The sequence below is a fragment of the Desmodus rotundus genome, chromosome 9 (assembly GCF_022682495.2).
Source record: "Desmodus rotundus isolate HL8 chromosome 9, HLdesRot8A.1, whole genome shotgun sequence".
NCBI lineage: Eukaryota > Metazoa > Chordata > Mammalia > Chiroptera > Phyllostomidae > Desmodus > Desmodus rotundus.
In genome coordinates, this window is record NC_071395.1 from 43914749 (window position 1) to 43931517 (window position 16769).

General features: G+C 40.4%; 1 protein-coding gene across 3 annotated transcripts in view; it reads left to right on the top strand.

Annotated features, from left to right (window-relative positions):
• Positions 1 to 16769, top strand: part of LOC112301497 (olfactory receptor 7A5) — a 167028-nt gene extending 150259 nt beyond the window's left edge. Inside the window, exons 1-3 of one of the 3 annotated variants that reach the window (XM_053930526.2) lie at positions 9437 to 9577; positions 11879 to 11996; positions 15538 to 16769. In XM_053930526.2, coding sequence (XP_053786501.1) covers positions 15551 to 16474 — 924 coding nt within the window. In that variant the 5' untranslated portion in view covers positions 9437 to 9577; positions 11879 to 11996; positions 15538 to 15550 and the 3' untranslated portion in view covers positions 16475 to 16769. Of the gene's footprint in view, positions 1 to 9436; positions 9578 to 11878; positions 11997 to 15537 lie in introns of those variants that run through there. The other 2 variants (XM_053930524.2, XM_053930527.2) reach the window with 2 other exon arrangements.

A 16769-nucleotide genomic window follows, 5' to 3' on the forward strand; every position in this document is an offset into this window, starting at 1 on the left:
ATATATTAGAGGCTCAGGTATTGTGGCTGATCTAGAGAGGCCTAGATTGAGATAAGTGAGCTGTGTGCAAACGTCCTCTCCTCTGGAAGGCCCACCTGGTATGTTCACACAGCTGAGCCAAAATTCTGAGTGTGAGCAGCCAAAATGACAAGTCCTGGAAAAGCACAGTCACTTCCACCATATTTATTGGCCAAAGCAAATAAGAATTCATAAGTGTTTCCCAGTTCCAAAGGTAGAGAAATAGACTCTGCCTTTGTATGGGAGGAGCTTCACAGTCACATCGCCAAAGACTACAAACAAATAATTGGGACCACCTTTGCAAACAGTCTACCTACCACTTATGTAAATTTCAATTCAATCAAGTTTTATTTATGCATCCCCCACCTCAAACTGAATATTCTTAGAGAATAAGGTGAGACTAAAAATATGTTTAATGAGCAGATGTGGAAATTCCACTCTAGAGGGTCAAACAGCTCTGCATATGAACACCACCACCCTCTCCCCCTGCCTCCAGCTTGCCTTTTCTAGGCTGAAAAGAAATAAAACTTTCCCTCCAGAATTCTCGAGTCCAGGGACTTAACTCATGGATTAACAGAGCTAGGGAGCTCTTCCTTTCCTTGAACCATCTCTTTGGGCTTCCTCATGTAGACAGTGCTTTTCTTTTTATTGGTCTCCTCTTCACATATTCATAATGATTCCCAATCTGATACTTGTATTTGCCTGGGGTGAGGTGCCTGATGGACAGAGGTGGCATTTGAAATGCAGATACAACAGAGAATGGAATTTGAAAGAAGAGGGGGCGTTGCTGTGTAAGTTCCACTGTGAATACCTTGAATGGGAAGGTTGAGGAGAGATGAGAATCTCTGGAGACCACAAGGTACCCAGCAGGGAGGGAAGTAAGTGATGTCACAAGTGCCCATCCATGCCAGGTTCCTTTCTGGTGGAGGGCAGGTTCTGTGACCACTAAGACTTTACTGACACAGAGAAAAAATCTCTAAACTTTTCGTTTGGTTTCCCTATGGCATTTTGGGGGGTTACTTTTTAATTATCTTCAGGATTCTTATTTCTCAAGGCTTTTTTAAAAAATGCCCTCACCCTAGGATATGTTTATTCATTTCCAGAGAGAGGAAGGAGGGGAAGGAGAGAGGCAAACGTCAATGTGACAGAGAAACATTGATTGGTTGCTTCCCTACGTGTCCCAACCAGGATCAGACCCTTAACTTAGTATGTGCTCTACTGGGAATTGAACCAGACCCATTTGGTGTTCGGCACGAACTCCAACCCACTGAGCCATTGGTGTTCACAAATTACAAAAATACAGATATACTTTTTATGACAGTGTGTTAAATCATGGATGGCCTAGCTCAAAGGATCTGCCACAAAAAGACTTTTATAAATTAAAACTATTTATTTGCAAATCACAGATGTAGAGTAAGGGAGGGAGTTCAGAGCTACTCTGACAGTCTCATGAAATTGTTAAAGAAAGAGTCTTATTTTATACGCACCATGATTCTTTCTGTGCGTGTTTTGTCCTCGAGGTCACAGACTAGCTGCTGTATTTCCAAACAGTCAAACTGTCAGCCACACAGGAATTCTAGGAGAAACTCAGAGGGTAGTATTGGAGAGTATGAGAAGGGATTTTTTTTATTCCTTTGAAGTGCAAAGTACTTACAGAATATTATCATATCAAATGTTCAATGAACTTTCACAAACCTAATATATTCTCTGTAATTGTAACTCAGACCAAAAAATAGAACATGTCCAGCCACGCAGTAGCTCCCTTTGTGCCTAAATCCAGTTACCACTTCTCGCCACTTTCCAGATTTCTAACAGAATAGATTACTAATTGCTCCTTTGCACTTCATATAAACAGAATGTTACAATGTGTATTTTCATGGCTGCCACTGTTTGCTCAATGTCATGCTTGTATTGCTCAATATTATGCCAGTATCTATATTGATATTTTGATTTAAAATATTATTTAAATTAAAAACTATAGCATTTCCAAAAAGTTCCACCCAACAGACTTCCATTGGCATGTCTTTGGCCAGAATCCTGTCACATAATGTGGCAGGCAGAATAATGGCCTCCCAAAGACGTCCACCTCCTGAACCCCAACATTTGTGATTATAGGCTACATGAATTAGATGATAGATGAAATAAAAGTGTCTAATCACCTAACCTTTAATCAAGAGATTAAAGGTTAGTTTTAATTTATAAAAGTCTTTTTGTGGCAGATCCTTTGAGCTAGGCCATCCATGATTTAACACACTGTCATAAAAAGTATATCTGTATTTTTGTAATTTGTGAACACCAATGGCTCAGTGGGTTGGAGTTCATCCCGAACACCAAATGGGTCTGGTTCAATTCCCAGTATCCTGAATTATCTGAGTGGACCCAAAGTAATCATATTTCCTTAACTGTGAGAGAGAAAGGCCAGAAGTGATGTGATGCAGGAAAGACTTGCTCCCCCATTGCCCAATTTAAAGATGGGGATGGGCATAGAGCTAAGGAGTGTTGTCATCCTGCACAACCAGGAAAAGGTAAACAAAGAAATTATCCTTTATTTTCCCCTAAAGAGAACACAGCTCTATGGACACCCTGACCTTTAATAAAATGAGCCACATTTTGGACAAAGGACCTTATGAACTGAATGATAATAATACAGTGTATGTAGTTTTATAGTGGTTTCATCTGGACAACATAATGATTCACCAAATAAGTCAAGTTACCATCCATCACCACACAATGTAACAAAAATGTTTTTCTTATGATGACAACCTTTAATAGTTACTCTCTCAACACCTTTTAATACACAGCACAGTGTTATCAGATGTTGTCACTGTGGATTACAACCCCAGAACTTACTGATTTTGTAACTGGAAGTTTCTACCGTTTGACCCACTCCATCTGTTTCACCTATGTCCCCATCTCCCACGTCCGGCGATCATCAATCTCTTCTCTGTGTGTATAAGCTCTTGTGTTTAGACAGAGATAATACACAGTTTTTGAATTTCTATGTCTGACTTATTTCCTTTAGCACAATGCCCTCTACATCCAACCAGGTTGCCACAAATAGTATGATTGCATTCTTTTCTATCACCAAGTAATATTCCCTTGTATATATGTAGCACATCTTCTTTACCGAATTGTCTATTGATGGACACATGGGTCATGTGTTCTTATTCACTCAGCTACCCTATGTCTTTTGATGAGAGCATTTAAAGTAATTACTGATAGGTATGTAGTTATAGAATTCATATCTAAAGAGCAGTGACCTCCTTCTGGGAAGAAAGAGGACAAAGAGATAAGAACCCCAAGAGGTCTCCCAGGACTAAATCTGGCACAAGTTTGCATTCTGTTTTTCTCTCCTAGCTCTAGTCAATTAAATCTCTCAGGGAACAGAAAAACAAAAGAAAATGTCTTCGGTGAGGCACATGGGAATTGAGCTCCTCAAGCCACAGAAACCATTAAATGCTTCCACTCAGTGCTCTCAGGTGTACTCTACCAATCCCAGATTATGAGAAACACAGTTGTGTCTTCAAGAGGTCCTTCTACCTCCCTGCCCTTTCTTGCGGATATAGAACAGGAGCCCCACAACAAATGTTCAATTCCCGAGTCTGGAGGGAGATTCTGGATTAGCAGAGTGGCTTCTTTCTCCCATCTGTCTTTTCTGGAATTAGCCTCTGTCCTGGGGCATCCCTCCCCTCGTTTCACTGCTCCTCATTTCCCACCAGGTAGGACCTATCTGTTTCCCTCACTCAACTGTCTGGTTTTGCAGCCTCTGCAAATATTTATTAAGCTATTACTGTATGGTAAGCACTAAAACATGTTCCGCGGATGAAGAAAATAGTAAGATTTGCTCCTTCTTTTAAGCGCAGAGTCTAAACTTGGGCAAAGTCATGTAAATGAATAAATGCAATACTGTCAGGTGTTACTGTACTCTTGCTGAAAGGGTCCCCAAATAGTAAACTCCTCCTGCATGTCAACCAAGGCTTCACAGACCAGCCTAAAATAGCATTGAAACTTGAAGGACAAGTGGAGGTATATTCCAGGTGCAAAAGGAAATAAACACACACCAGAAAATGCTACAGAAAAGTAATTGGGCATTATAATGAAGTGTTAAAGTGTAGTTAGGAGATGAAAAATAGCTGGTAGTACATGATGAACAATGAGAAGCAGACGATAAAACCAAATCATGAACCTAGCTATGTGGGCAGCCTCCAGGTAACAGTCTTATATTCTGGCTACAGTATTGTTGATTAATTCTAAAATTAGTGGAGAGTCAGTGCAGGGTTTATGGCAAGTGACGTACAGAATCATTCTCACCCTGTGGAAAGGTCATCCTAGACGAAGTTTTTCTCTTCATGTGATACACATGTTCTATGAAAGTCATAGATCAAGGAGAGAACCAAGATGGCGGCGTAGATAGACACACTGCGCCTCCTGGCACAACCAGAACTGACAGAGAATTGAACAGCAAGGGGGACCAACACCAAGAAAGTAGAAAATAACCATTCATCCAGACTGGTAGGAGGGGCGGAGACGGGCACCAGGGTGGAGAGGACTCGCGTGGCTGTGGCGGGACTGAGACTGGCGGAGTGTGGGACAAATGGCGCAGGCAGTCCGAGCACTAGCAGACCCTGCGGCCCCACATTTGCACAGATAAACCCAGAGGGCCGGACTCAGAGTGGCGGAGAGTGGGGCAGGCAGAGCAGCGGGTAGCACCCCGCGGCACCACATTCGCCCACAGATAAACCGGACAAACGGCAGGGAGAGAAGCAGACTGCGTAACCCAGGGCTCCAGCTCAGGGAAATAAAGCCTCAAACCTCTGATTGAAAACGCCCGTAGGGGTTGGGGCGGCAGCAGGAGAGACTCCCAGCCTCACAGGAGAGGTCGTTGGAGAGACCCACAGGGGCCTAGAATGTGCACAGGCCCACTTACTCGGGAACCAGCACCAGAGGGGCCCAGTTTGATTGTGGGTAGCGGAGTGAAAGATTGAAAGCTGGAGGAGAGTGAGGCAGGCGCCATTGCTCCCGCTCGGCCCCTCCCCCTGGTACAGCGTCACAGTGCTGCGATAAGCATTACCCCGCCCCAGTGAACACCTAAGGCTCCGCCCCTTAAAGTAACAGACGTGCCAAGACAAACAAACAAAAAAAATGGCCCAAATGACAGAACACTTCAAAGCTCCAGAAAAAATACAACTAAGCAACGAAGAGATAGCCAACCTATCGGATGCACAGTTCAAAGCACTGGTTATCAATATGCTCACAGACTTGGTTGAATCTGTTTGAAAAACAGATGAAAAAATGAAGCCTATGCTAAGAGAAACAAAGGAAAATGTACAGGGAACCAATAGTGATGAGAAGGAAACTGGGACTCAAATCAATGGTGTGGACCAGAAGGAAGAAACAAACATCCAACCAGAAAAGAATGAAGAAACAAGAACCTGGAAAAATGAGAAGAGGCTTAGGAACCTCCCGGACACCTTGAAATGTTCCAACATCCGAATTATAGGGGTGCCAGAAGGAGAAGAGGAAGAACAAAAAATTGAAAACTTATTTGAACAAATAATGAAGGAGAACTTCCCTAATCTGGCAAAGGAAATAGACTTCCGGGAAGTCCAGGAAGCTCAGAGAGTCCCAAAGAAGCTGGACCCAAGGAGGAACACAACAAGGCACATCATAATTACATTACCCAAGATTAAATGCAAGGACCTACATCCAAGATTACTGTATCCAGCAAAGCTATCACTTAGAATGGAAGGGAAGATAAAGTGCTTCTCAGATAATGTCAAGTTAAAGAAGCTCATCATCACCAAGCCCTTATTATATGAAATGTTAAAGGGAGTTACCTAAGAAAAAGAAGATCAAAAATTGGAACAGTAAAAATGACAGCAAACTCACAGTTATTAACGACCACACATAAAACAAAAACGAGAGCAAACTAGGCAAACAACTAGAACATGAGGGTTGTCATTAAGGGAGTGGGAGGGGGAGAGGGGGGGAAGGTACAGAGAATAAGTAGCATAGATGATAGGTGGAAAATAGACAGGGGGAGGGTAAAAATAGTGTGGGAAATGTAGAAGCCAAAGAACTTATAAGTATGACCTATGGACATGAACTATAGGGGGGGAATGTGGGAGGGAGGGGGGTGGGCAGGATGAAGTGGAGTGTGGGGGGGGAATGGGGCAACTGTAATAGCATAATCAATAAATATATATATAAAAAAAGAAAGTCATAGATCAAAATGATGAAGTCGATATACCATGATGGCAATAGGCAAATTCGTACAGGAAAAGAGGTTACCAGAGGATGAGGTAAGAGAAAATAAGGGAGAATTGCTTTATAGATACAGGATTTCTGTTTGGGGTGTTGAAAATATAAGGTAGTGATGGTTGGACATTGTGAATGCACTTAGTCCCTAAAATTCACATTTCAAAATGGTTAAAGTGAGAAAGATAATTGTGTGTTGATTATTTTCCAGAATCTCGTTGGGTATTTTCAGTATTGCCGTCTACATTCTCTGTCATTTTTAGCACATATTTCCATGTGTTCAAGTTTGCTTTCTGGAGACTTTTATTTTCTTTCTAAGCTGCCTCATTACCGTCGTTATTCAAGCTATTTGATGGGTTCCTTCTGTGTCTAGGCAGCTCTGTATGTATGACACTTCTCTAGCAGATTCCTAGGAAGAGGACTTGCCATTATTTTCTAGGACATGGCACTGAGTCTACAGTTTTTGAGCTCTGAGAAATCCCAGAATTGACCCCAGTAGCTGCTGTCATTGTAGCAGCAATGCTGGGGGTGGGGTTTTCTGGGGTAACCGGACCTACTTTTTTGTTTTGCCCGGTTGTTATAGGTGAACTTGGACCTCCGTGGGTTCCCCTCAGCACCCCAACTTGGGGTCAGTGACACATTGCAATCTTTACTCAAGGGAAATAGTGATTCTATTGTAAGCATTATTGGCTTTACAGATAAAGTACTCCACAACCTGACACCAAGGGTGCCGGAAGGTGAGTTTTGGGAGTCCACAGGACAGCAGGACTCAATGGTTCTTTTTCTTTTCCTGGAATTCTAACTTCCTGATAGTCGCAGCCCAGCCCCTGTGCTGTGTTCATTTGCTGGTCAATCATATCTTCTTGCCTCCCCTGTTTGTTCCCTCTGGCCCACCCTTAAATGTTTCAATGTGCAGATCTCTCAGGCATACATGTACATTGAGCAGGGAGTCCTTTGTCAAATTATAGCTGTTCAAATTGTTGACATTTCTGGGGGAGAGACCAAGGGTATCTCTCACACTCCTATTTCTGTGACATCACTCCCCTTTACCCGTCTTTAAAGCCACTCGTGTAGCATTTTTAATCCTTGCTCTGATACCAACTCTATCTTCTTCCTTCCTCTCTACCTTCAGAGAACCATGGTGATTACATTAGCCTCACCTATGTAGTTATTGCCAATTGTACCTTTAAAATTTATTTTTAATTATAGTTAAAATACAACATTATATTAATTTCAGGAATATAACATAGTGATTCAATATGTATATGCCGTACAAAGTCATGACTACAGTAAATCTAATAACCACATGTTACTGTACATAGTTACTACAATATTATCTCTCTATTCCCTGTGGTGTACTTTACATCCCCATGACTTATGTTATTACTGGATGTTTGTACCTCCTAGTTCCCTTCCTGTTATACCCCATTCCCACATCCTCCCTCTCTAGTAACCATCAGTTTGTTTTCTGTATCTATCAATTTGTTTCTGCTTCATTTGATTTATTGTCTTTTTTAGACAGCACTTTGCTTTTTTCCCAGGTAGAAGAGATACCTTCTACCATTTCTAAGTGTGAATCTGCTACCTGAGCTCTAGATCCTACTCCAATCCATGCACTGCTATGCATTTTCCCTTCTAGGTAATTTATTGGAGTATAATTGTATAATATAACTGGAACGTGATTCAAATATACAATGTGATGAATGAAAGTCATAAAAATAATAGTCCATACCTCACGTTTCCAGTTGTGTATAAGTCAAGAAAGTGCACAATAAACTTTAATGGCTTCTCAATGAGCCTCAATGTCCTTATTTCTGAAGGTAAAGTACGATAGCAAACATAACTTCATACGAGTGTTCCAAGAAATAAATGAGATGTGGATGTTTTCTAGACTCCAAATAAACTGTTCAAGGAAAGGTTGTATGTATGCATATATGTTTATTCGTGTACATTTTTATTTCAAATAAATACATACATATATGTACACAAACACAGACCCATATATACTCTCATATTTGAAAGGAAACTTAAGAGAAAGTTGAGAAGGATAAAAAAGAAAAGAATGAATATAACATTTAATATAATTAATTTAGTACAATTAAATTTTGCTATGCAATTTAAAGATGGAGAAATTTAGACACAAAGATTTAAAGTAAATGGCACACATAAATTTAAATGAATTCCTTCTTTTATATTAATATCTCAAAACTATAAAATCTAAAATCTCACTAGCCAGAGAGGCTGAATATCTACTGAATGGTTATACATGTCTTCCACTTAAGGGGAAATACAATACAAAATGCCTTTACCCAGTTGAGGCTAAATGAATGAAATGAAGCAGTTTAACTCAGTTTCCTGAACAAATTCCTTTGGATACATGTCTGTTTTCAATTATTAATACTAATGTAAAATTACCGCACCAGTGATTTATAAACAGACACATTCAATCTCTTACAATTCCTGAGGTCTCGTGGCCTAAAATCAAGACATTTGCAGGGTTAGCTTTCTTCTGGAAGCTACAGGAAAGAATCAATTTAGTTTTCTATTCCAATCTTAGATTATAGTGCAAAAAAGTCTAAATGTATTTCTTATAAGTAACAAATATTTCACAGTGAGGGACTATAGGACAGCTCTTGTGATATCAGGTTGAAATTCCAAATTGCTTTGGTCAACGTGTCATGAAGCCCAGTGTGTAACCCTCAAGGTTTAAGCAAAGGACCTTAGTTCTCCCCCTTGTTCAAAAGAAAATAGCAATTTTCATTGGATATGAGGGACCGTGTCGCTACCACCATTCAATATTTGGGGATTTGAGTTTTCTAATCCAGACTGGATCTCTAGTCTGAAATTTGGAAAAATTTTACATCAGAGTTTGGATAAAGTGCTGGGAGGTTAGTCTTCTGGAAGCCACAGTCTTTATGAGGAGGAACTAGTAAAAACAGGATTCACTGGACTTCCAAGCTGGTCTTTTGGGAACACAGAATCTCCAGGAAAACAGTCCCTTCTGTCTATACCCACAGGGAAATCATGCAATTAGAGGTTGGAAGAACAGGATGGAAATGCACATAATGAGCAGACATAGGGAGCTGTAAATAGCTCTTCATCTCCAGTCTCTCAGCGTGTGTGACCTTGGGCTGGATGGGACCTGGTTGTTGCTTTTGGAACCCTAAGTTTGTCTAGGAGACCAATGCTTGCCTCCTTCCTGCTGTCTTGTCTGAACAGAGAGCTTCAGCCTCCATTGTCATCCAACCAGGAGGTTAGACTTCCTTTACTGGGAGTCTGCCCTCTCAGAGCTCGGGATCAGGTGAGTCCATCCTCTCAGAGCTATGGATCAGGTGAGGCCAAGGGTGCAGTACGTGCTCCAGGAAAGAGTCAGAGAGATCCAATGCCAAGCACATTCACCTGAGGTTTCTTGACAGCCATCAGCCTCTGGTTCTTTGCTTGCCTGATTAACTAGTTCATGATTTATTTGTGATGCTAAAAAGAGAAGCGAACATTGAAGTCAGCACACTTGGGTCATTGCTCACTAATCTCTGATGAAAACCCAATTGAGGTGGCGATGGGAGGCATAAAGTATTTCAAGTGAAAGTAGAACAGGTACGATGAGTTTTGCAACTAAAGGAAGGAGGAAGATAGAGTACTAGCTGTGGAGAGCTGTGCAGTAAAGTGAGGGCAGTTCTTTATTTTTATCATGGGGCATATTCAACACTGTTTCCATATTGATGAGACAGATCCATATGCAGTACACTTTTTGCAAATATTACCTTGCAACAGTGGTCATGATATGTGCATCCACAGTATCTTCTTTCACTGTGCATTTTCAATTAGAATTAAAGAGAATTTATTTGATAAGTAAAAAGAGGTGTCCTAAATAGCTTGATTTTGCCATTACTTCATTACCTGTGACCTGAGTACACTTGTGGGTTAGTTATTCATTTCTTTCCTCTATTGGGAATTGTGTGCAAATTTCAGACATTTTCAGAGGGTGGTTAACATGCTTTGATTCATATTTTTTATTGCTTTATTCTAAACAAGGAATTGGAGAATTTTTTTCTACTAACGTTGTTCTTGTCATTGAGTCCTTTTATGTACATATATGTGGAGAATTGTGAGTGTTTATTAACTGTGTGGGCTCAAATCTATCATTCATTCACATTGCATTTTATCCATTGCTTTTTAAAAAAATTATTTTATTGTTCAATTTCAGTTGTCTGAATTTTCTCCCCACCCCTCTATCCCACCACAGCCAAACACACCTCCCTCCCCTGTTTCAACCGTCCCCTTGTTATTGTCCATGTGTTCTTTATAATTGTTCCTGGAAACCATTCACCCTTTTCCTTTTAATCCCCTCCCATCTCCACTCTGGTCACTGTCAGCCTGTTCTCAATTTCAGTGTCTTTGGTTATGTTTGGCTTGCTTGTTCATTTCATTGATTAGGTTCCTGTTAAAGTGGAAGGCACTCTTTATAAATATTTAACTGAAGATTACCTGTACCTACCATCAGCAAATTTAAATCCATATATCTCTATATAAGAAGAAATTATGACTTAGATACTGCTTTCTTCCTGACTTTATAAACCTCTTTATAACATTCTTTTATTTCCAACTGTATGGCAATTTTATGTGAGATCTGTGGCCTATGTTGATATTGTTAAGTTATTATTTTCTCTCTTAATATGAATTAATTTGATTCTCACTTAATTATTTTTCATACAATAGTTTTGTAATCAGTATACTTAACCTAATTACATTTCTGCTGCTATCTTTATTCCATTACGTCTTAGTTTCTTTTTTTAAATCTTGTCCTTCTATGTTATGCTCACATACTCACTCATGTGTTTTGTACAGATGCATGAACAGCATCCTGGCCCATGAGAAATGCTCTTTATGCATTGTACAGTTTTTTTTTCTATGTGTCCATTCTTCCTTCCTACTCAACAATACCTATGGTCTTCCCTCCCGTCAAAGAGGGTGTAATATGCTGATTCGTTATTTCCATGTCTACTTAATATTCTGAGGTGTGGCTGTGCTAGTCACACTTGAAATCTAAGATACCCTTTCTCATTACATTGCTATTATAACAATATATGAAAATATTTTGAGATTGATACCTTAAATCTCTGGTTCTCCACCAGAGGCAATATACTGTTTCCCTAAGGGACACAGAGCAATCTTTGGAGACATTTTTGGTTGTCTCATGGGAGGTGTCAGTAAAGTCCAGGTTGCTCTAAACCTCCTGCAGTGGCCAGGAGAGACCACACCTCAGACAAAGACCTGGCCCAGAATGGCAGTCCTGCAGAGACTGAGGAGCCCTGCATTAGAGACACAGGTGCTGGTCGTGTGTGCAGCTGCCTGCAGTCTGTTTTCCCAATGCTGTAACACTCCACAGTTCTGCCAGGAAAAATACTGAGCACCCCTTTGCTACCTGTTTAAAGTCTGCATCCTGGTCAATGTGACATTTTTCTAAATTTTTCTCTAGGCTGACAGGTATGAAAGAACTTTTTTTTGTGTGCTGAACTTTTTCTGATTTTGAATAAAGATTCATATTTGATGTTTTGTGAATAATTTGAATATTACTCTATGGTTACTGTTTTTTTCTTGTCAGATTTTTAGATGATTTAAAAATAATTATGGTGGTTCAATGTAGAAGAGCATAAAAGGGGGATAAATATTGACAGAAGGAGACTTGACTTGGGGCGCTGAACACACAATACAAGATACAGGTGATGTATTAGATAGTTGTACAGCTGAAACCTACATAATTTTATTAACCAATGTCACCCCTATAAATTCAATAAAAGTTAAGAACATAAAAATAAAAATAAATAAAATTTATTATTTCTCAGTGGACGTAGGGGATGTTTTGGCCATAAAAATGTTTTGCATTTTATTTGTTAAATATGTCTGTCTTTTTACTCCCGAGTCTCTGACTTCATTAGGATGGATTGGCCCACTCATCAATATTAATATATAGTTTCATTCTTTTCTCCTAAAAGCACTGGCTACTCTTCCAGTGAGTAGGCAATCCCCCAGGTTTTATGTAACACACAGGTGTAGGGTATCAACTTCATTTTCTTGTGGGCGGATGATTATTTTTCCAGCTTTTATTCAACAATCCAACCTTTCCCAATACAAAGAAACACAACCTTACCATATGTTAAATGTAGTTACGTACTGAGGCCTAATTCCTGATTCATCCAACAAATAACACTGAGCCTCTGCTTTGCCACCATGTCTAGGAACATCATACATTACCTTCTGTGTCCATGCCTTTGCCAATTTAATTACGAATGTATGTCGGTATTTATATATTATTTTCATTACTTTTTGATGCTCCCCTCATTTTCTTAACACAGCTGCTAAATCTCTCTGTTCAACCAGGTTTTATTCTCCCTGCCATTCCTTTCATTACTTCACTTTCACTTCAACGGGTTCCTGGGTAAGTGCACAGGTATTCACAACATCTGCAAAAATATAAGGTGAGCAAAGCAGGTGAAGCCCTGCTTGCTCATATCTGGTATTGTTTTGTTATGTTTTGAATTTAGCCGATTTATTTATTTATTTTTTCAATTTTCAATTTCAATTTTTGTTTTTATTTATTTTTTATTTTTATCTCCACACTATTTTTAAAATATATTTTATTGATTATGATATCACAGTTTCTATTTTTTCTCTTCACTCCCCGCTTCCCTGAACACCTGCTCCAGCACATATCCCCCCCTTTAGTTCATGTCCCTGGGTCATACATATAAATTCTTTGGCTTCTACATTTCCTATACTATTCTTATACTTCCCTTGTCTATTTTCTACACATCATTTCGACAACATACACAACTGTCCACATTATTTTCATTGTTGTTCCAGTACAGTTGTCTAACGCAGATCTTGGCCCACAAGATCTGCTGTTGAGGTTTCAGTATTCCAATACCCATACACAGGGACTATAGAGGTCCTGTGGGGGAAAAGGGACAGCGAGGCCACTCTCTCAAGAGGAGAGTGCCTCTGAGCACCTCGGCCCCTCCCTCAAGGGAGAGAGAGAGCCTACCCTTGTCTTGACCAAGCTTTTATTGGTTTTCCAGGCCCCTTACATCAAAGAAGGTCTTCTTTTACTATACAAAGGTTTGTTTTTGGTGGTTATCTTTGCAGACCCAGGAGAGGGTGTCGCTGAATACATCAAAGGAGGACATTTGCAATGTAAAGGGAGAAGTGGTCCAAACGCTAGGTTCCAGACCTGGAAGATCTAGCCCAGATTTTAGGAAGATAAAGATATTCAGTAAACATTTGCTTGCCTCAGGGTGAGGGAGTTGTTTTAGCAAGAGGAAGTCTCATAGCAGTCTAAGTATAATGCAGGCCTGATTTCCCACTGGAGAACTTATCCATGGACGTGGGTCCTGCCCGCCAACCTCGCTCCCCACTGGCTTTTCTGAGTGGGGGCTGAGCCACATTTCCCATGCTTGGAACAGTTCCCCACAGTTGTCTCCATTTCCCCCCAACCATTCTCCCCTACCCCACTGTGATGGAGAAGGCAGAGTACAGTGAAATAAATGTTTGCATTATAACGTGGTTGGGCTTAAGTCAAGTGAAGAAAGTTACTCAGTGTAAAAGGATGGATTGTCATGGTGTGTGCAGGCTTTATGGGTCATGTCCTGAGGAGGCTTTTGCATGTTGGGTGAAGACCAGAACCAGAATTAGCAGTGCCTATTGACTTGTCAAAAATGAGATCCAAACCCAAAATCCAAGAGAAACGAAGGGGCCACATGAGGAAGGAGTTTTGCTCATCTCCATTTTAACCTTATAAAAACCCACTGGTCAAATAACTATAGAATAGACACAGGAAAAGCCAGTCTTCTACTGCTTGACATTAAAAAGAATCCCTTTTGTAAATTATAATTAATTTTGTTGGTCACTTTTCACTATGTAGTAAATCATCAAGGTGTTCCCACACCATATTTAGATAACTACCTTGGTGATTTGGAGAAATACATCTTTTGTCCCTTACTATTTTTGCTTGACTTTAAGGCAGTGTAGTTAGGGTTGGAAAACTGCCAGAATCCAAACAGTTTTCTTCCTCACCATCGCTCAGAGATCACCTAAATTTATTACCAATAGATATTTTTTCTCCCTCATATCCATTTTATTCCTCTCTCTCCTTCTACATTTATGTTTCTTTAAATACAGGGCATAAAATGGACATTCCAGTATGGAACCCCAAGCTTATTTGTGTGTGCACACTTACCATAGCAGTATTGAGGTAGTATGTCTAAATTATTTTTAGAAAAGATACTTGATCTGGACTGATGAGTGGTATCTAGTCATAGCCTAAATAGTGAGTGGGACAAATATGGAGACCACACCCATGAGGAGACCTGGTCTGTGTGTGCACCTGTCTCATAAACCAAGAGCAGTGCTCAGAGCAGGGCTACCTGGACCCATGTATTCCAAGGTGACCAATCACACAGGGGCGAGAACTCCATCAAGAGAAGGGACCGAGGAGGAAATTCTTTTCAGTTCACAGGATGCTTTTTCAATCATATTAATAAATAGCAAGAATTTCATAGTGTGCAAAAGGGACTCCCTCTGACTTGAAGTTTCAACAGCAACATGGAGGCCCCCTTGTTTCTTACTATCACCTGACACCATCTCTTCTGCCCCTGACACACTGGCTCAGTGTGAGCCTTGATTTTCCAAAACTACCATCTTCCTCAGGGCCTTTGCATTGTCTATTCCTGCTGCCTGGAAAGCACTTGCTCCCTCTTGGCCTCCTGCTTAGTCTTCTTTGAGGTGCCTGTTAGCGTATTGCCTCTTGGAAGTCTTGACAAAAAGAACAACCTCTATCAACTTTCTGCATTTAATGTGATTTACCTTTTCTATAACATGTGCTCCATTGGTTATGTTGTATTATTGTTTTTATTTGATCATATCCTTTGTCCATTATGGTTTCTAGAGACTCTTATTTTTCATCAGCCTATACTCTGAACAGTTCCTGGAACATGGTCTAAAGTCAATATAGAAGTATATTCCTCAAAAGCTTGAACTACTTCCTTAATTAAACAGCAATATTCATTGTGTTTGAAGAATGGGTTGATGGTAGAAAAGGAAATTCTAGTGGTCAATGGCACAAGACATGCCTTAACAGGAACCAGATCCTACACCAAATGTAGAAATTATTTTTTGGATTCTAAAATATAAATGTAGCATTTTCTTCAGTTACTAATGATTGCTAATGTGCAAATTAGTTATTCATTTGCTTGTATCTTTTGGTAGTCACCTGCACCACATGGAACCAGGCAATGTTACACAGGTTTCAGAATTTCTTCTCCTGGGATTTTCAGAGACACCTGGACTAGAGCGTATTCTATTTGGGCTCTTCCTCTGCATGTACCTGATCACTGTGTTGGGAAACCTGCTCATCATCCTGGCAGTCAGCTCAGACTCCCACCTCCACATGCCCATGTACTTCTTCCTGTCCAACCTGTCCTTGGTAGACATCTGCTTCACCTCTACCACCATCCCAAAGATTTTGGTGAACATCCAGATACAGAGCAAAGCCATCACCTATGCAGGCTGCATCACCCAGATGTATTTTTTCTTGCTCTTTGCAGGGTTGGATGACTTCATCCTTACTGTCATGGCCTATGACAGATATGTGGCCATCTGTAACCCCCTGCACTACACAGTTATCATGAACCCCCAGTGCTGTGGACTGCTGGTTCTGGTGTCCTGGATCATGAGTGCCCTGAATTCCCTGTTACAATGCTTAATGGTGTTGGATCTGTCCTTCTGCTCAGACTTGGAAATTCCCCACTTTTTCTGTGAACTCAAACAGGTCATCCAACTTGCCTGTTCTGACACCTTTCCTAATGACCTGGTGATGTACTTTGGGGCAGTGCTGCTGGGTGGTGGTCCCCTCACTGGGATCCTTTATTCTTACTCTAAGATAGTGTCCTCCATACAAGCAATCCCATCAGCTCATGGGAAGTATAAGGCATTTTCCACCTGTACATCTCACCTCTCAGTTGTCTCCTTGTTTTATGGTACAAGCCTAGTGGTGTATCTTGGCTCTGCTGGTACCCACAGCTCACAGTCAAGTTCAACAACCTCAGTGATGTACACTGTCGTCACACCCATGCTGAATCCCTTCATCTACAGTCTCAGGAACAAGGATATAAAGAGGGCCCTCAAAAGATTCCTTGGCTGGTAGGCTTTTCATGGGCCAACTGTATGTGGCTGAATAAGTGCCCGTGAATGTTCAAATCTTCAGAGCAAGAAGTCTGACATAAGTTAATACAACCTTTGGGCCATATGTAATTAGAAATTCTCATGTATTTACGGGTAACATGAATTACTTTAGCATAATTCATTCTCTTATGACACATATCATTCCAAGTAATATTTCTGTTGTTTTACTAAAAATGTTGTCAGGAATTATACTATTTGTATGTACTAAACTACACTTGGATACTAAGGTCATTTACATAATTTTGTTATAAAGGACC